Genomic DNA, 21,043 nt, shown 5'->3' with positions numbered 1-21,043 from the left:
TGATTTTAAGAAAATGTATCCTGTAACCTTGAGGAGATACACCTCTGTATTTACTAAGGATGTTTTACTTACTGTTTCATCTTCAGTACTTGGCCAAAGTCAACCCTCTTGTCTGCAGCCTTTTAGAAAGCCAGGTATCTGAGTATCTGTCCCTGCATCACTCCTGACTTCTCTGAATTCATGTCTGACCAATGAGCGAGTGAGTACACAGGCTACTGTCATATCCAGGTCAGTGACATGAACATGTGTCACCAGGATCCCTCGTTAATATCTGAGTGTACACTTTCAAATACAGGTGAGCATTCCAGATATACTGAGAGTGAAACATCTCCTTATGGGCTGTATGTGTTAAAACACTGCTATCACTTGAAGTATAAATAAAAACATTTTACTGTAGGAGTAAAACTCTGATATACTTGATCATTAATATTACATTTTATATAAGAGCTTCAAATTGTTGAATAGGGAAATAGATACACTGATAGATAATGCATTAAATTAGATGCCTTTATAAAGAACATTATTTTGAGCCACAAATATTTATAAAATTAAAAAATAAAAACAGAACAGTAGATACAGATTACATTATAATTCTCATCAGTGAAGGAGTATTTGGTGTTTAAGTGGCATAACTAACATAAGTGACATAAGCCACCAAAATTTCCTTTAAGAACTTTATGTAATAATTGATCATTCAGTTCTGTCTGGTAAAGAATCCGCCTGTAATGTGGGAGACCTGGGTTTGCTCCCTGGGTTGGGAAGATTCCCTAGAAAAGGGAAAGGCTACTCACTTCAGTATTCTGGCCTGGAGAATTCCATGGACTTTATAATCCATATGGTCACAAAGAGTTGGACATGACTGAGCAACTTTCACAATTCCGTCAGCCCATGAGTAGAAAAAAGTCCTGTGTGAGATTTCTTCATACTTCATAGAACTTTTAAATGTTTGATGCATAAACATTTAAAAAGAGCACTCTAACATTTGACAGTGCTAAGAAATGATACTTCTGCCCGTTATATAAGTCAAACTTTATAACTATTGGTAATAAGACTATAATTTTTGGAATATACTTCAGATTTGTTTTGGTATCACAGAAGTTCCTTCTATAATTTTGATACTTGGCTCCACCCATGGCCCAATATGGACTTCAGCACTTGGCCACTTGGCATTCTGCCCAAATAGGTATTTGGTGTACTTCTAAATGTAGACTGCCCCTCACTGTGCTCTGAAAATGGCCTCCTTGTTTTTTCTTCAAGTGAACGGCAGAAACAGAGAGTAAAACCATGGCAGGAACTCATTTTACCTTTAAAATGTACACAGAAATGAAAGTCAGGTCACCGGAACAGAGGGCCATGTTTGGGAGGGGGCAGGGTGGAAGCATCGCCTCGTCACCGTATCTGTGGCGCTGTGCCCTCACCTAGACAGCCCGGAGAAGTCTGCCTCCTCCTCTTCACACCGCTCATCTAGTTCCTTCAGAGCTAAGGTGACGTCCTCTTCACAGACTGACCCGGGGTAGCTCTCAGGACCTGCAGGCTCCGGCAGGTCCGTCTCCTCTAAATCAAGAATCCCTTGACACACGAGAGAGTCCTGCTGTTCTTGAATAATATACGATCCGTCATCTTCAAAGGTGGTGAGAACCTGTTCCTCCTTTAATACTGAACTTGTATCCTGAAAAACAATTGTATTTTTTTTTACGGACTTTTAAAACATTGAAAAGCAAATTTTACCAATACAGAATAAATGACTGTTGCCACCAGTCTACATTTATTTTATTAGGCAGTCTTCATTTACACAGTTTGATTTTTGGAGTTTTTGGACTCTGATCACATAAAATTGTTCTTTTTTTATTTTCTAAAATAGTTTCTAGTTTAAAACACTTTGAAATTAAACTATCACTGACTGCCACACAGAAACATCAAGGAGATCTTTTTTCGATAGGACTCAGCTGTTTACTTAGAAATATATCCTTTGGGGAAATATCTTCTCTCCTGCATATTCTAATTCTCCATAAGTAGAGCTACTACTTTAAATTATTACTACTATAAATTCTCTCTTATGGAAATGTCATTTCTTTTTTTTTGGAAATGTCATTTCTTTCATTATGCTAGAAGTTAATCTCCAGTGAATTCTAGATATAAGAAGGGGAGGTAGTTCAAAATGGTTAACCCGTTGGTTCTGCGGGGCTACCTGGGAATCAGGAACAGGTCCTGACCAGTCAGGATGCTGTTGAGCAGAAACAATGCGGGCAGCCTAACTGGTGTAACTGAGCTGAATGCCAGGATGTATGATCTGCTTCCAGGTAATAAGGTTATAATAATTTATTTAGATTTGAGTACTTGAGAGGTCTTCACCACTGAGTTAAAAGAGTTCAAAAATGCTAGAAAATTTTAGACTGTTGTACTCTTGAGAATTAAATGAACTATAAACTCACTTATCAATGAGGGAAATGATAATGAAAAGTGTGTTATAAAGTATACTTACTGGCATTTTTTTCCCTATCCATTGTGACGTTACTGAAATAATATTGATACATGTGCCTGGCGTGGAGTAAAAGTTCAACAGGTGTTGGCTGAATAAACGAGCTACTACTACTGAAAAAGAAAAATACTTCCAGGGTGTAGATCATGACATTTCAGCACCAGTTTTAATTCACATGGATATTTGTTCAATCAGCTTTTGAAAATAAGCACTAACGGTCTCTCAGTTTCTTTCAGGACTTAGACCTAAGGTTACTAATGAGTTTAACAGCAGTTTCTCACCTCTTTGTCACAGATAAAAGTAGAATTTTCCCTTCCAAATTATGAAAAGTAAGTGAAATCCAGCGCCCCTGACCTTAAACCAGCCTGGGCCTTAGTTCTGTTGTTTAGTCGCCTAGTCGTGTCCTACTCTTTTTCGACCCCATAGACTGTAGCCCTCTAGGCCCCTCTGTCCATGGGATTCTCCAGGCTACTGGAGTGGGTTGCCGTTTCCTCCTCCAGGGGATCTTCCCGACCCAGGGATTGAATCCATCTCTCTGCATCTCCTGTATTACAGGTGGATTCTTTACCATTGAGCCACTGGGGAAGGCCGGGTCTTAATTTACTCACCTGTAAATTCATGTATAAAATGAAGGATTCTGGGCTGAGGGCTCTGGGATAAATTAGTAACTAACTACAATTAGTGTGCAAACTAATGGGGCTAATTATGCAAACCACAATAACTTATACTAGAGGATGGTAAGTGTAAGGTATGACAAAGATGGGGTAGCAACAATGCAACGAATGTTTCTGTCCCCTCAAAATTCATATGCGGAAACCTTAAGCCCCAGTGGGGTGGTATCAGAGGCGGGGCCCTTGGGAGGTGATTAGGTCATGAGGGTAGAACTCTCATGAATGAGATCAGGCCCTTAAAAGAAGAGGATAAAGAGCTATTCTGTTCTCTTCCACCATGTCAGAAGGCAGCAAGAAGAGCTCCCAGGAAGAGAGCCTGCACCAGACAGCAGTTGGCTGGCACCTTGATCTTGGAGTTTCTGGCCTCCAGAACGGCAGGAAATGCATTTCTGTTGTTGACAAGCCCCTCCCACCCCAGGTGATGGTGTTTTTGTTACGGCAGCCAAAGCTAAGATGGATGGGAAAAGGACCTAGAAGATACCAAAGGCTGAGAAACGTGGCCGGAAACACGACGTGCACTAAGGAGACACCTGGCCTGGGGATAGTCACGCAGAGACAGGACAGACTGCGTCTTCACAGGCTAGTGCTTAAAAATAATATGGTAAAATCATTCCTTATTTGCTGCAATAGTTTATATTCAATACACTCTATTTAAGGTTTCCATCTGAATTTTTTTCTTAAAGATTTGGCCATTAAACGACTAAGAATTAGTTACCTGGAAAGATACTGTGAGTAATGTGCCAAAGACACTGCTACACCTAGAATTTTTATTGGTATTAATTTTTCCTTGGGCATCAGTTTGAACATACCGTACTGAAATGATGCACCACCAAATTTCTTGGTTTAATGCCATTACTTTTCATTAGTGTATACCTGTGTTTTATTGTTATTTGTTCTTGAATAATAATTTGAAAATACATGTTTCATCTAAAATTATAATGTATGCTGAAATTTTCTAGTAACTCCTAGGATTTCATGAAGAGAGAACTTTTTGGCTAATGGAATGAATTCCACTGTTATATGTAAATGGTGAGAATCAACTTTTCTTGAACCTTACCTTATTGCACAATGACTCCTTCTCTCTCTCCCTCACACACACAAATACACATTTTCAAAGTTTCATTTTGTATAAGGAATAATTTCTGGCATGCATGAATTGGTATCTAAACTATTATAAATACAGGAAGAAATCCCTCTGTGGAGGTTCCTCTGATAAACACAAGGATATAATCCCTTCTAGAAGGAATTAGCCAGGCAAGAATATTGGAGTGGGTTGCCATTCCTTTCTCCAGGGGATCCTCCCAACCCGGGGAACAAACCTGGGTCTCCCACATTGCAGGCAGGCAACCTGAGCTCTGTTGTCTGTCTTGAGGTAGAATGCTTTAGCCTATTATGGCTTCCTAACATCAACACAATTCAAGGGCAGAAATTCAAATAAACATTTCTAAGAATTTTTCTCTTTAGTTCATAAAATATTTCATCCAGTGAAATTAACTGCTTTCCTCATCTTAAGAAACTGCTTTACAGCAATATGCATATTATCTATAACTCATATATAACTTTATATAATAGGGTTATGGTTTTATTTATTAGTGCTTTTATACTTTCTTTAAAGGGGCAATTTTGGGTTATGTGACACTATTTGTCACACCAGGAAAAACAAACTAGGCCAACATATCCAACAGACACAAACCTGAATCATTCTCTTGTGGAGAACTGTTCTTCTGGTGCATTTTTACGTCAATAGAATTATTTTAAAATTAAATAGTATGTTTCAAAAAAATATCCCTATTCTCCTCTGCCAGTGTTACAAAGTTTATAGTGATAAGGAAACACACTATTATAAAAGGAAAAAACATAGTAAATTAAAGTGTTTTTCCTTCATTTAAAAAAAGTGTCCTTGGGAACTTGATAGTGTATCAGAAGTAGGCCCATTAGATACTGTTGGATAAATGAATGACTCGTCTGAAATAACGCAATTTCCAATATGTATGGGAATACATATGAATTTCCAATTCATTTCCAATCGATATGAATGACTTCCAGGAGGTAGCTTACTCACTTACTATGAATACAGCTATTTTAATAACCAAAACTAAAAGATTTTCCTGTTTGTTAACTATTTATATAGTTAAAACACAGGACCATTAACCATGTCGCTTTTGTTAAAAAGGTATTTCTGGTCTACTACTTTCCATTGTTGCTAATGAGAATGTCTGCTGACTTGTAACATGCTATGAGCTATCCTGGACACAACAGATCAGATGATCAGTGAGTAGCTAATGCTCATGTGACAGCCTTCCCATACTCAAAGGAATACAGGAACTTCAGGTGCAGTTCTGAACACTGTCCGCTCCCTTCATAAACACCTTCCTGTCCACACACTGTCACTTAAGGCCCCTTATCCGCTGCTAATCTGCTTCTGGTTTGTCTCTTCATCTCAGCCTTCTCCAGTCCTCCCTCCACACCTCTGTAAGAGACTTTACTAAAACACCGGTCAAACCGTACCCTTGCCTGATGACAGACTGCAAGCTTCACGGAGGAGGTACAGGTATGAGAACAGACTTCCACTTTTCCACAAAAAAGCCGAGATTGAAAAAAATAAACACAATCAGATTAAAGTCCTCCGGTGGCTACCTGCTCTGTGGCTTCTGAGATCACCCTGTGAGCACCTGGCCCCCTCCAGCTCCTTCTCTCCCAACTCCACTCTCTCAGGCTCCCTGCACGCCAGCCCTACAGGCTGACATTTCAGCTCTTCAGACACATGGGGGCCTTTTCCACTCCTGCTTCCTGGGCCCCGAACTCCCTTCCTCCACACTTACAAGGACTGGCTCCGTCTCATCACTTCTTTCCACCATATGCTACCCTGCCTAAGTTTCTCCCTCACCAAGTCCATATTCTCGTTACATTTTCTTCATATGGGTAGAAAAGAGATCACTTCTGATACATCATTGATATTTTATGTTTTTACCTGTTTGCTATGTCTCTCCTACTCAAAAGAAGCTCCATAAACCAGGAGCCTTTGTCTGTTCCACACGGCACTGTGTACCCAGGGCCAGGACAGAGCCTAGCGCGTGGCAGGGCACAGTAAACAAATGTGCTTAAATGACCGAGTGCTTGGGTGTCCTGGGTATTCCCACCCAGGCATCTGGGATAGGGCTTGGCACATAACTGGCATCTTTGGAAAGAATGAACACTCATGACTTCCTATCACTTCAAATAGAGTCTGCCTTCAGTGGAACCCAGCACGTCTTAGATCCACCATCTTCCCTCTTGCCGCTGCTGCTCCCCTTCTCTACAGAGTGAATTCCTGCTGCTGCCTGCACATGCCATGTCATTTCACACGGCCGTGTCGTTCTATACCAGGTCCCTCTGCCTGCCGTGTCTCAAATGCCAGAGCCCATTCTTCGCCACATAACCCCTAATGCACAGCTGACTGGTTCTCACTCCGAGTTTTCACAAAGCCTTGAGCATGTCTGTCTGAGTTTCTCATACTGACCTGCAGTGCTTGTTTTTTAAACCTTCTGTCTCCCTTAATAGCCAGTGGACACGCTGAGGACAAGGTCATGCTTTACTCATCTTTTCAGCACCTAATAGAATACCCAGCATCTAGTAAATCTCCATGAATATTTGCTGAGTTAACTAAGCTTCAGCCATACTAATATGAGCATTTAAAAAAGCTACCCCCCAAAAGCCTTCATTTCAAAATACATCTGCTTACTGTAAAGACGTATGATACACCGTCGGCGTAATAAGAACATGAGATTTCTCCTTACTCAGACAATAAGATCTAATAATTAGACTGGTCTTGCTCTGATAATTATATTAATTTGGTTAACACTGAAAAAAAGTGTAGTATTTCCCTGATACCAGGGCATAACAGCACATATGAAAGAGCTATAGCAATTACAGTTTTTTAAAAAGAGATATCTACAATAGTCTTAAAAAAGCAACTAAGAAAACGAATACTCACTTATTTTTGGTCATTAGCTTGGAATCTGGCTTACTTCTCACAGGCCTTTCCAAAAAACGTAACACTGGCATTTCCACAGTCTTTCTAAAAGGTTTCACTTAACCAATTGCTAACACAGCTGGCCTGAGGTTTTCATCCCAATTACAGCACCAATCACAAAAAAAAAACCAAAAAACAAAAAACAAAACCCAAATACAAAGCAAAAGGAGAAGAAAAAAACAAAAGCGGTCCTTCAGCACCCGAGAAGATGCCCCCATCCCCGGAGAAGCACCGGTACATTAACCTAATCACGTTCTGCAGCAGGAAATGCTCATTAAAAACTTAGGGTTATTTTTAACCTGTAGGTCATTTCCTTAATCCATCACTTTTTTTTGTCTTCAGTGATCAGATGTGACTATTTCACTTGAACTAAATCACTTAACCAACAGGTTAGAAATACTGCAAACAAATCAAATAATTAGCATATCAGATGAAAACTCCTTTGAAAGAAAAGCAAGGGGTATCACAGATTGCTAAAAAGAGCCCAGATTGGCCATGCACCAGCCCCCATGACTCCCCACCTCAGGCAGCTGGCTGTTAGCCTTATCTAGAGAAGCTTCCAAACTGGGGGTCTCATCTCTGATTTGCAGCACTTCTTCTGTGGAGAGGCTGCCAGTGGAATCTTGAGACTGAAGAAGTAAATCAGAATGGTCCGGCAGGGTTTCGTCTGCAGCAGAATCGTTATTTAACTGAAAGGAGAGACAGTAAAATAAGGAAATTTATGTAGGAGTTGGTGATGGTCACTAAGGCTACAAGAAACCTTCTGTGTCATAAGATATTCTGAGGCCATAGTTATAAAGAGCTTCTTTGACTTCCTAAGACCACCTTTCCCCCCCATTTCAGTCTGTATCAGAATTGGTGCGATTAATGCAAGCAGCTAGTTCATCAGTAAAAATGAAGTCTCCATTAACACAGATTAAATTTTGCTGAATAGAAACCACCAAAATGGAAGAGCTCTATGTGACTTTGTTAATCTTCATCTAAAATTCTGATTTTTACGGTAATCTCTTGTGTTTTCAGTTGGCCTAAGGATTCGCGAATGCAGGGGCTTTTTTTGCCTCCCTGTGGCTTTGGCACCAAGCAGTCAGTGGATTCTCAAGAAGCAGTGTTAACTGGAGGCAGGAGCTTAAGTCTGAACTGGCCGTTAACTTACTGAAGCACAAATCAGTATCACAGAACTTCAATAAGACAAAAAGAGTTAGGACAATAAAGCTGAAATGGCAGGCCAGCATTCGTGGGTTTATGTCCTCGGAAAACTAGAAGTAATCAATTAGAACAAAGAAAACACTACAATTTTTCTTCTTTGAAGTAGGGCTATACATTTTTCATGGGTCAGTATTTAACATAAGAAAAATCAAAACTCATGATTCCAAGTAGGTAAAAGCAGAAGCTAATTTTTTCCCCCTATGAGGAGGAAGTAGCTTCAAATTCTTTTTCAATCTCACTACCACTATAACTGGGCTTCCCAGGTGGGGCTAGTAAGGAACATGCCTGCCAGTGCATGAGACATAAGAGATGCAGGTTCTATCCCTGGGTCAGAAAGATCCCCTGGAGAAGGGCATGGCAACCCAGTCCAGTATTCTTGCCTGGAGAACCCAATGGACAGAGGAGCCTGGCGGGCGACAGTCCATGTGAGTCGGACACGACTGAAGTGACTTAGCACGCGTGAATACCGCTTGACTGGGGTTGGCCTTACAGAGACAGTTCTGCCCCAAGGCTCTCAGGGAAGCTAACCTTTGTTCAGCACTTACTATACAGACTTCCCCATGAAATTCCCGAGGCAGGTGCTGCCAGGAGTCCTGTTTTAAGGGAGAGGATAGATAGGTAATGACCACGGTTACACAGTGGGTTGGTGGCCCGATGCTAGTCTCTGAGCATCGTCTGGCTCCGGGAGGGTCTGGGCCTCGTTCAGTGAGTCACCGCCGTCAGCAACTCACCGCTCCTTTAAACGCACACAGTCCTGGGGAGGAGCGAGCCTTAGGTGGCATCCAGACTGCCCTGCTCAAATGCACTTACAGGCTGTGTGTCCTGGGACAAGTCACTTTGTCTACAGAGCTGCAACCACTGTGCTTACCTCGTGGAGTTGAGGGGAGAGGTATAGTGACTAACCCACGTAAAGCGCTGTGACCAGGGCCTGGTGTATCTCAAACATTCAGCAAGTGGTAACTAGGGCTACTGTGTCAGCAGCAGCTTATCACTTAACACGCGACAGGGAGTTAGGGAAAGGCACACTGGCGTAACGGTGAGATGCCAGAACAGGAGAGGTTAACAAGAAGCCTGCCACAGACCGACAACTGTCCATGCTGTCCAAAGCCCAGGCCATTCAACAGCACTCCCAGCACTCTACCAGCAGACTGAGCGTGATGCGAATGGGCCACATTAAAGAGGTGTGAAGAAGGCACTCATGTAAGAGCGCTGCTGCCTGGTCTTCACCAGCTGGTTCCTCATCACATGGGCCACGGTGGCTAATCCACACCCTTGCTCTCCCTGTTCTGCCATCTTCAAGTTCCAGCCTACCACCACTGCAAGTTCAGCGTTCCCCTCACTCAGCATTCCGAACAGACAGACCGTGCTTACAGCCTTCCTTTTCTCCTCTCTCTCTCCCTCTAAATCTCTATGCCCGCCCTTGGAATGTAAGTCAGAACCTCCATATAACTGACTTGATCTTGTGAAGGGAGCAATGCTGTGCTGTCTCTTTCCACACTGACAAGGGAAGAAAAGCAGGTGCAGAGTGAAGCAGTGCTGGTGTTTGCACTGATACCAAAACGTGTCATTCAGGGCGGAGGCCTCCAGAAGTGCCCAGCACAGCTCACTGTGACTAGGAGAGACGCAAGAGAAAATGCGTCTCATCAGCTAAGAGGTGCTGTCTGTGCTCAGTTGTGTCTGACTCTCTGTGACCCCACTGTCTGCAGCCCACCAGGCTCCTCTGTCCATGGAGTGTTCCAGGCCAGAGTACTGGAGTGGGCTGCCACTGCCCCCCCTCCAGGATCTTCCTGACCTAGGGGTCAAGCCTGAGTCTCCTGCATCTCCTGCATTGGCAGGTGGATTCTTTTACCACTGCACCACCTGGAAAGCCCAAGGGGTACACAGATCACATGTCTGACTCCATCATGACTAATGGAACACTCCATCGCTGCTACAGCGTTGTGGTTTCATTTTAGCATGTGCATTTTACCCACAGTGAAATGAAAATCAGAATATCGAGCAATGGTAATTACTAAGCGGGAAGTGAAGACAAAGAGGAGACCAGCTGTCTCTGTACAAAAAGCTAAGTGTACCATCTGCGTGCGTGAGAGTATCTGGCTTGCTGTGAGCGCCGCTTCCTCTTCCGAGGACTCGTCTGTATCCTCCTGGTTTGTCAGGTTCAGGCTGGGGGTGCTGCTGGAACACTGGTACTCCTGGAGGGATGGTGTGTCCCCTTTGTCAATGCTGTCCAGTGAGCGCCTGCGGACTCCCCAGTTGAAGTTGTCCATACTTTCACCCTGGAAAAGCAAGGCGCCATTTCTAAGACCTCGAACACAAGCTTGTAAATATAGGGAAGGTAATACACTAGAACATACACCCAGATGAAAAATACTCAGTGTATCATCATAAGCAGAGATTCAATCAGCCCTTCAATTTTTTGAAACTTTTAAAACATCGTTCAATATTTATATTTGTAATATTTAAAGAGATCACAGTATGTGGTCGATGACCTGTTTTAACTGAATAGGATTCTCTTGACTTTCTATCTAGTGGGGACCAACCAAATCGACTACCTAGGCCATTTCTACGCTAATACACACACAAATGAGACCACAAAGACAAATACACTCACAGATGACAACAAATAAATAACCCAGAACACCAGGCTGCAACTTACCTGCAGCTCCTGGACAGCAAAAAGGAAAACACACAGAATTAGAAGAACGAAGACACACGTGTAAATATACACTACACTCGGGGAAATGCCTGGTGTTTTCTCAGACCCAAAGACTGATTCAAGCTCTGGATGAAGCTTTGTGCAGGAACTCAACACGTGATTCACATTATTTTTTTTATGCAGAATATATCATGGAAAAAAAGACAGACACTTAAAACAACATTTCTATGATACACTCTGGCAACACAAACTTCAGGAAATCTTTAAAATTTACATAGATTTAATACTGGATACAATGCAAAACCGACTTAAAATGCCCCACATTCAGTTCACAACATACAGGTTCAACAATTATTTTAGGCTGTCGCATGGTTCTAGCTAAATCCAGTGGTAATTTTTTGCTAAAGAGGTGTTTAAAATCAAGATCACAGTTATCAAAATGTAACCTATGTCAACTTCAAAAGGTCAATAGGAAAGAAGCAAGTTTCTGCTTTGCCCCACTTATGGATTTATCTAAGGTACGTTTCTGTTATTCCAAGCTAATCCTCCTTTGATAAGGATATAATTTTTATGCTCTTTCTTAAGCTCTAATGACAAATTACAGTGAGTTGGCTAACAAAATATGACTTATGTGTATTCCTTTATCAACAGGGATTGTCCAGGATAGAGGTTTTCAGATCTTTTTTTTCTTAAATAAAGCAGAGGAATACTCATTTCAAATGAAACATACAGTGGAAGTCAAATGTGCAAAAGTGATAACAAAACCAGGGCTGTGGCAACAGCCTTCAATATGCATTTAGTGAATGAATGAATACACGCTGTTGGCTTTCAAGGCTGGGGAATATTTTAGAAGTTTCATTAGCAGTTAAGTTTATTTTGTAGCAAAGTATTTACTGTTACCATGTTCAAAGCAAGACTAGGTTTTTAGAAAATCTCTTATCATTTGATTTGGCCTAATTATGAGACCTAAGTTAATACCACCTCAAATTACTGTGACTTGAATAAAAGACAAAAGCATCTTTAATTCATTCTAGGGTTCTATTCAAAAGCCATATTTATTACCAGGAACATTTCAGAGTACTAGATAAACTTGAAAGCAATTACAATGAGCTTTAAAACAAAAAAAGGCAAATAAAAAGAAAGAACCTGACCATTACAAAAATGTCAAGAGCCTACCTCTAGAGCTTCTAAATTCTGAACTGAAAAAAGCAAATAACTGCAAAAGACTTTAGAACTGGCTTATGCCTGTGAGGTAGGGCAGCGGGTCTCTTGAACCCATCACACGTCCTTGCCTAATTGGGTAGGTTTTTCCTATTTCCTACAACTTTCTATGTTTTTTAAACTGTGGGAGTGATAGCAGTTTTGGAGGGTGGTGACCTGCTCTTTTTGAAAAAAAAAAATTGAATAGAAAATATCAGTGCACATAGAGTAAGGATGCATGTCCTTTAAAGGTGTGTCTCTATATATGTGTATACTTAGATGTGATGTGATGTATTAGCAATGGCTACAGTTTTTTTAAAAAGGCTAAAAGCCACTGCCCTTTAAGGTACTGAATAATACATGCTCCTGGGCTCCGAGAACCTGTCCAGCTGCGTCTGGGAACACTCACATGGCGAACAGTGACATAGGAGCCTGTACCACCCCTCAGCCAGGGTGAGGACATCTGCTGGACCCTGAGGCGACGGTCATATCCTCACATCCTCGGGGCGGCGGGGCGGGGGGAGTAGCTGAAGCATACAGGAAGACCTCCGTACACTGGTTTCCTATCAACAAGTAACGATGTGACGTGGTGGAGGCCGTTACAGTTCACTCCTCCACCTCACCTATCTGAGTCAAAGGAAACATCCCTTCAGAGAGGGCTGATGAATGCGTATGAGTTATACGAGTGACTTGAACATCTTTGGACAGAGGTGTAGCATGACACGGTGAGGATCCTTGACAGTGAGGCATTTGGGGCTCTGGAAGACAGACACTTATAACAATTCTAGGATGAACATTTCTGTGATCTGTTTGATGTAAACTTTTCAAAGTTAGGAGTCTGTGGCTTAGGGGACGGATGTCAGCTATGGGAATGGTCCTGAACAGCCTGACACGACCAGGGCGATGGGCAATCCTATTGTTCACTGATTTTTTTTTTTTAGAAATTGACAAATGTCTCAATTTGGGCCAATGAGGTGTGACAAGAAGTATGCTGAAAACCTTAGGAGAGTCAACTTCTTCACTTTCCTGAGAGCCTTTCTGGAAGTCACCCTTACTTTCTCTGAATACTGCCATGTATGGATATAACCAAGGTCATCTGAGGTGAAGCCAACTTGCAGAGAAAGGCAGAGCTTAGAGAAGGCAAAGAAACAGCGAGAAACTCCACTGAGCTTTGCCTAAATAAGCTCTAACTCTAGGCTAGCCCAGTTCTGTGAGCAAGTAAATCTACCTTTTGAGTTGGACTTTCCACTTAGGAAGCATCTAAGCTGACACAACTATCAATTTTCTCTAAACTGAATAAGTTTTGAGGAGCAAGTCCTTGGTATTGAATGAAATGAGGCATTTGAGAGAGCTGGCTCCACCCTGAAGAACAAAGTGGTGGGTAATGTCCTAGGCAGAATCTCAGTCACAGGAAAATGTCTGAGAGCGCCAAAGGCACCTTAATCATCAATCTGGTTTCAGGGCCACCCTCTTCAAAGTTGTCTGATAGATTTAAGTGAAACTTTTACTCTTCTGCTGCACATTAATTTGTGTGGCTTATGCAAACACTTAAGTCTAAGCACGCCCTCAATTTAAAAAATACTTTTGAAAAAAATCCATTTTTTACTCTATATTTTGAAAGATAAAGATGGGAAAAAATTAGATGTTCCTTTTGTTTCAGACTTATTCTGCTATTGACTAACTGTACTAGTCATCTTTAGTTCCCAACTTAGATTTGTACCTTTTGACATTACACTGCCCTGAACAAGGGAAGATTAAATCCTTATTTAATCCTGTGGTTAAATCTTTCATTCTCGTGTAGTTGCAGCTATTCTATAAATATTATAAAAGAAAGCCCACATCCTTACCTCTGCATCTTCCAACTCAACATCTAAAAAGTCAAAATCCTTAAATACGCCAAACTGTTGTTCGCTGCTATTATCTTCCACAGCTACTTCTTCCTCTTGAATTATGTCCTCTGTTGCAGAAATGAGGCTCGTTTGCTGGTCACCAACTTCCAAATCCTCGTTAGAAGAAAATACAACCTGACGCCCGGCCAAAAACAAAACAAAACAGGCCATCCATTAGCCCCGTCACCCTGAGTAAGGGGCACCAGTGCCCCGAGAGCCACTGAGGGCCTCTTCTGTCAGTGAGCTCAGAGCTTTAATCGGGGTGAATGTCTCACTGGGTGCAGAACACTGAATTAGCACAGTGGCCAAGTGTCACAAAGGCAAGCGATAATTTTTTCATTCTTAGTCAACACCGTTAAGAAAAGGCAAATAAGGAGACACAATAATTTCTGTTTCTTCATGGACTAACACTTCTAAGATTTTTTAAAACCCTTACACAGGTTCTCATGATTACTCACTGATGGATTCTTTGGAAGGCCAGACTCTGGACCACACAGAGAAAGCACGTTCATTAGCTTTTCTCTTGTTCTTCGCTAAAGAGAAAGAAAAAATGCAAATGTTAAGATTACTGATGAAAATAGGGCAGATTCTCAAGTTCTCACACGTACCATAAAATTGATTCTTCTGTTCTATGAACTTTCATGTACCTGCGATAACTGGGGCCTCTTCCAGCTGACAGGCACCAAGGCATTCGAGTTAGAACCGGAAGAAGTGGAGGAAGTGCTTCTCGTCACCGCGATCACTTTGGGCTTCCCGTTCCTTCCAGCCGCGCTGTGCTGATCACCGTATTTATTTCCAATAATTGGTGTCTACAAAGAAATAAATTGCCAGTGTTTGACTCACACAGTTCAACGTAAGTGGGTTAATAGTGTATCTGTGATGACATTTTTTACAATAAAAAAAAACAGCATAAGGAGAAAGATTACTTAGCAAAGGCAGATACCACAAAAATCAAAACTAACGATGATATTTTTTTTTAAATAGTAAGATTTCAATCTATTGGAAACAAGACTCTGAGGAGACTGTTGGAGAACTTATTCCTACTTTAAAAATAGATCTGCTATTTTTAAAAACCACTGTTTACATCTATCCCCCCATGATTATAAAGTATGTCCTCTCTGAAAGCTCAGAAATACAAAAATGATTTTACAAAATCACCTGTCATCTCACCACTCAGATTTAATGTTGGTTAAGTTTGGTCAGACTTTCCTAGCAGCTCAGATGGTATAGAGTCTGCTTGCAGTACAGGAGACCTGGGTTCGATCCCTGGGTCAGGAAGATCCCCTGGAGAAGGAAATGGCAACCCACTCCAGTATTCTTGCTGGAAAATCCCATGGACAGAGGAACCCGGCAGGCAATAGCCCACGGGGGCACAAAGAGTTGGACACAACTGAGCGACTAACACACACAATATTTTATGGGTTTTTTTATGTAATTGTTAAGTATGTGTCTAAAAGTGCTTTTGCAAATATTCAAGATAAGTAACAACTTCAAAGTGAAAGCTATCATATAATGTCTTATTGCAAATCTAATATATGACATTTCCAAAATTTATTTCAGTAAAATTCCATGATGAATCCGAAACAGTGCTTACCTGGCTTTGTGAAGTGTCTCAAGTTTGCATTTGAATATAATTTTAAGCTCATCTGCATGTCATACAAGCCCCTTTATGATCTGGTTTCTGCTTATGTTCCCAACTTCAACTTCTACGACTTGCTCCTGAACTTTGCACTCCATCAAAGCTGAGTTTGTTTCCCAAGACACGGCGCCTTTATGGACCTTTGTGTCGACATATACCCTCTCCTCTGCATGAATAGGCGCCACGCAAACCCCGAGGCACTTTCAGCACTGCCTCCACGCTTCCAAGGAGGCCCACGCTGATGCCCCCCCACGGCTGGGTAATCACTCTTGGACATTCACTCAGTGATCCTGATTTGTTTCTTTACCTGTCTCCAATTGCTATATGGGGGTCCCTAGACTGAGCCTCACTCATTGCTGTTCCTCTAGTATATCTTCAGTGCCTACACATAGCAGGTACTTAGGAATTTTTGATAAAACAAATTGAAATTAAGTATCTGATATATACCAAATGTTCTGAGAATTTGTATTACTCTTCAAACAAAATAACTGTTACACTATCAATTTCTGAATCAGAAGAATAGCAAAGCTAGATTCTCTATAATATTCCCATGCTGTGTACTCCATGTTAGAAATTAACTAAATATTTAGTTAGTGATATTAACTATATTTAGTGATAATATTTAGTGATATTAACTAAAACACTAGCAACATACATACTTTATATCTTAAAAAAACACAAATCAATAAGCTTCAGATAAATTCAACACCAAGTGCTATGCTGTGCTTAGTCGCTCAGACATGTCTGACTCTTTGCCCATAGACTGTAGCCCTCCAGGCTCCTCTGTCTGTGGGGATTCTCTGGGCAAGAATACTGGAGTGGGTAGCCGTTCCCCTTCTCCAGGGGAACTTCCGACCCAGCAGCTGAACCCAGGTCTCCTGCACTGCAGGTGGATTCTTCGCCATCTCAGCCACCAGGGAAGCCCTCAAATACCAAGACTAAACTGCAAATTTAAAAAAAAATCTGTATTATCCTTTTCAATTAAAATGTGAGTAGATTTTTTATTGTTATCTTTCTTAACTCCCCCTACCCTGCAAAATACTTGATTGATAACTTCCCTCTTAAAAAATTCCTGCTGGTCTGTTTTCTATCCGGTTGCCAGAGTGATCTCCCTAAAACGCAAATCCTAATATTTTCTACTCTGGCTAAAAATCCTTGAAGAGCTACTACTTCTTTAAGATATAACCATCTCGGGAGGTGGGAGGGGGGTTCAGGATGGGGAACACATGTAAATCCATGGCTGATTCATATCAATGTATGGCAAAAACCACTACAATATTGTAAAGTAATTAGCCTCCAACTATTACAAATAAATGAATAAATAAATACAACTTAATTTACTTAAAAAAAAAAAGATGTAACCATCTCGTCCGACAACATCCTCATGATTGTGCTGCTCCCTATGGCCTCAGTTTTGTCTCATCACACTACTCTATCCTCTGTGCTACATGTTCAAGGTCGGCCGTGTACTTAGAATTTTCCAGAGCACTGTGCTTCCTCACACTTACAAGCCTCCATTCATACGTGCTGTTTTTTTCTGGGATTAATCTCCCCTGCCCACACTTCCATACATGCTCCCATTTAGTCAGATTAAGTTATATGTACATGCTATATAGTCCTATAAAACTCTGAACTTACTTGGCAACCAAAGCAGTGTGTTTATTTGCCTATCTCCTCAAGAGGCTAACAGGAGTGCTGAGAATAGGCCTTTTCCCCACGCCCACCTCGTTTTCAGGGCACCTGGTACAGCATCTCCTGCTGAGTACGGGCTCGATCAGCGCTTGATTAATGACAGAATGAACAAACGAACATTTCTAATACAGTGCCTTTACCAATACCTGAGCATCTTACCTCAGATATATCAAAATGAAAATCCAGGGTCTTCCCAGGCAACTCCTTAGAGACATTATTAAAAATTTTAGTGAAGGATATCTCAGGAGAGCCCATGTCTCCTCCATATGTCTTGGGGATATCGTTGGGCACGACAAGGCTTGCTGAGCGGGACACCACCAGTTTTAAGATGTTAAGGGCTTCCTTCCAATAAGGACTCTGATTTCAAAAATTAATAGACATATAAACGTTACAAATACATATGTAACTAAGAACAAAAACTTAGTTACATTCTAGACAGTGAAAACATTATTTCTATAAAAATTCCTTGTCAATTATTTCATTTTTACTCTGAGGTCCTTAACTGAGGGTCTGAGTTACACAAGGATAGAAAATAAGTTATTATTTTTACTGTAAGATTTACAAGACATTATATGCATAATAATGCTAACAACTCAGGATATTTTGCACTGTTTTCAATAAGTGCTTTATAAATATTATTCATTAAGAAAGTCTAATACAGTAATCTGGGAGAAGGGGTAAGCCAAAGGGTCGTATGTATGTGAACTTTCTAGATGAATGAAGTGCATGGCCCTAAGACTCTAAATTTAAAATGTTTTAAGCCTTGGTGATAAACCATTTTTAATGCATCAGATTTCTTAGGCATAAAAATACTTAAATATTTTTAAAATTTAGATTTTTCTTAATGACTCAAGCCCCAAATAACAAGCCTAAGTGCTGTGGTCAAATAATCCTCTCAGTGATTCCTGACCTGTATAGGGTGAGCTTTTCCCCTCCCTCATATATGGTGGCAATGTTTCTGAGTTATTTTTCTGCTTTTCATTTTGTATATTTCTACCAGTATAATTTAGGAATGATTTACATGACAGATGTATAGGTGGAGAGGAATCAATGTCTAATTAAGAATTTAGAACATTTCTCTTTTACCATCTAATGAAAAGAATCATGTAAAAAAAATAACTTTTTTTCATACTTGTACTAAAATCACACCTCAACCTTTTATTATACATATTGTTTCATAGTTAACAGTTCTGAACCAGGTAAAATATTACTAAAAAAAGGAAGTGAAAAAATCCTTAGCAGAACTGAGTTTTCCAATTTAGTTAATAACATCTTGATATGAAGCCATCTAAAGCACAAAATATTAGTGATAATAGAAATGTCCAAATGATGTTGTGACAATTTAAGCACATCACTGTAGAAACAGTTTATCTTTAACAAAATTAGATTAAATAGAAATCATCATTTTTTTTTTTTTCTTATGGAAAAAATCAGGAGCTCTGGGCACTATAAAATGTGTAAGCCTCTTCAGGGATGTTCCTGTAAATTATATTGGTAGTTGTGTTCTAAATGTAAAAGAATGCCTAAATGTACTTGGTTGCTGAATCCTACCATTCAGATTCTGCTTTATGTCATTCACACTGAGAACATTTTTCCATCTCATAAATATTCCTGAAAACACGATTTATAAATTAACCACTTCCCCTGCTCTTAAGACATTTAAGGTGTTTCCAATTTTTTATGATTATATATTGTTTTTGAGATGATCACTTTCTATACATAAGATTTGTAGCTACTCACCTGTACATATTTGCCAATGATCTTTATGATCTCCAGATTAAACTGCTTTACTGGGGCAGCAGAGAGGTCAATATGACTCAGAAGACTGTAAATGATCTGTAGTAATGACTGCTGCATACTAGACAGTCCTTTTTCTAGCAGCTAAAAGTAAAATTAAAAATATACTTTAATCAGGTTCAAGAAAATTCCATTGTATTTACATTACTGATGTTGAAAACCACAGTACAGTTAACCTAAGAGTTTATGGCCAGGTTATCAGAAATCCAGAGAATAACGAAGGTAAAAGGTAATGTCTCTTATTGTTACTTGTCCTTGCTTCAGAAGGAGAATTAGGTAGATTGTTTTTTCTTAACCTTAGTTAAGAAAAAAAAAAGTTTTACTTTCATACCCTTAACTAATTTAATTGAACACCATTTATTTTAAAACTGCTCTATCACCATTACCAAAGAATAACTAACTACTCCCAAGCCATTCCCACCAGCCGATGACTACCCATGTTATCTTGGACAAGTTTCTTAACCTCTCTGAGCCTTGATTTTTGAAAATAAAAAGTGATACCACTTTCCTATTAGGGTCTGTGGGACAATTAAATTATATCTGTGTAATTTTAAATACATGTAAATAATTTTAGTACTGTTGTTAGTGATAATCTGAGAATCATTAATAATCATAGAACAAGGATAACTTATACTAATAAGAGTAACATTTGGGGCAAAGCATTCTCTTTACAGACTGGAAATATATTGCCCACATGTGGTACCCAAGAGGCTGTACTGTGCCAGTGTCAGACCTTAGAACCCCACGGGTCAGTCTTCAGGGAGAGCTAGTGTTACTCTGTGATGATGTGCTCAGCTGTGGCCGACTCTTTGCGACCTCACGGACTGTAGCCCACCAGGTTCCTCTGTCCATGGAATTCTCCAGGCAAGAATACTGGAGTGGGTTGCCATTTCCTTCTCCAAGTGTTACTTTAGTGTTGGGCTTTATGGTGGCACAAAAGTGAAAGCTGGAATAAGGCACTCAAATTCCAAGGAGCTTAGGTCTTAGGTCTGGCTTTACGTTGGCTCTTGTCCTAAAGGTACAGGGACAAGATAAACCTAGTGATGCACGTTCATTCATGTCAAGAAGCTCTCAGGCAGACAGCTCACGCTGTGGGCTCACTTAAATATAAAGGTGATGGGAGTAAATCTATCAAAACTAACACCTTAAAAACTCACACCATCGCGAGCACCTTATGATGGGCACCATCAATGACTTGGATAAGTTAAACAGTGCTGTGAGCAACACTCAAAGGCTTATTGAGTTACAAATAATTTAAGCCTCTTGATGTGTTAGGGTTAATCTCTAGAGGTCAACTTTCTAAAAAGGAAGATACCACTCTACTGCAAGCTGACAAACAGTTTTAGTGACTAGGAATTTCTTCCTTTTGAAGGTCTCCGGTATTCTCTACTTAGTAACTTACTTTCCTAGGCATGGAGTTATTTCTTCAACAAATAAATACAGTTGACCCTTGAATAATATGGGTTTGAACTGTGTGGGTCTGTTTATATGTGGATTTTTTTCAGTACCACAGCAGTACATGATTCACAGTTGGTTGAGTCACGGATATAGAGGGCTGAGTGTAAGATATATTTGAATTTGACTGTATGGAGAGTTAACACCCTTATTCCAGCATTGTGCAAGGTCAACTATGTTAACTTTTTATGCTGTTCTAGGACTAGTTTTAAATCCTATTTACTGCTCCCCCCATCATATTTTAGATTAGCAGGTAAACATATCAACAGAATAAATACTTGCCCAGCAGAAATGGCTTTACATGCTATACTATTATTCTAGAAAGAATTTCAAAGCCAAGAGCAAAT

At 40.4% G+C, this 21,043-nt stretch overlaps 1 protein-coding gene across 9 annotated transcripts in view; it reads right to left on the bottom strand.

The window, feature by feature from the left end:
- FRYL (FRY like transcription coactivator) overlaps positions 1-21,043 on the bottom strand; it is a 253,065-nt gene that overhangs the window by 15,244 nt on the left and 216,778 nt on the right. For all 9 annotated transcript variants that reach the window (XM_043906825.1, XM_043906824.1, XM_043906827.1 and 6 more), the window contains 8 exons: positions 19,185-19,325; positions 17,604-17,801; positions 14,761-14,922; positions 14,572-14,646; positions 14,072-14,248; positions 10,441-10,644; positions 7,684-7,851; positions 1,419-1,669 (listed from right to left, as the gene is read on the bottom strand). In XM_043906825.1, the coding sequence (XP_043762760.1) occupies positions 1,419-1,669; positions 7,684-7,851; positions 10,441-10,644; positions 14,072-14,248; positions 14,572-14,646; positions 14,761-14,922; positions 17,604-17,801; positions 19,185-19,325 (1,376 nt within the window). The remainder of the gene's footprint in view (positions 1-1,418; positions 1,670-7,683; positions 7,852-10,440; positions 10,645-14,071; positions 14,249-14,571; positions 14,647-14,760; positions 14,923-17,603; positions 17,802-19,184; positions 19,326-21,043) is intronic.

The sequence above is a fragment of the Cervus elaphus genome, chromosome 6 (genome assembly GCF_910594005.1).
Source record: "Cervus elaphus chromosome 6, mCerEla1.1, whole genome shotgun sequence".
Classification (NCBI taxonomy): domain Eukaryota; kingdom Metazoa; phylum Chordata; class Mammalia; order Artiodactyla; family Cervidae; genus Cervus; species Cervus elaphus.
The sequence above is the reverse complement of the archived record's forward strand: the minus strand, read 5'-3'. Positions and strand labels throughout refer to the sequence as shown.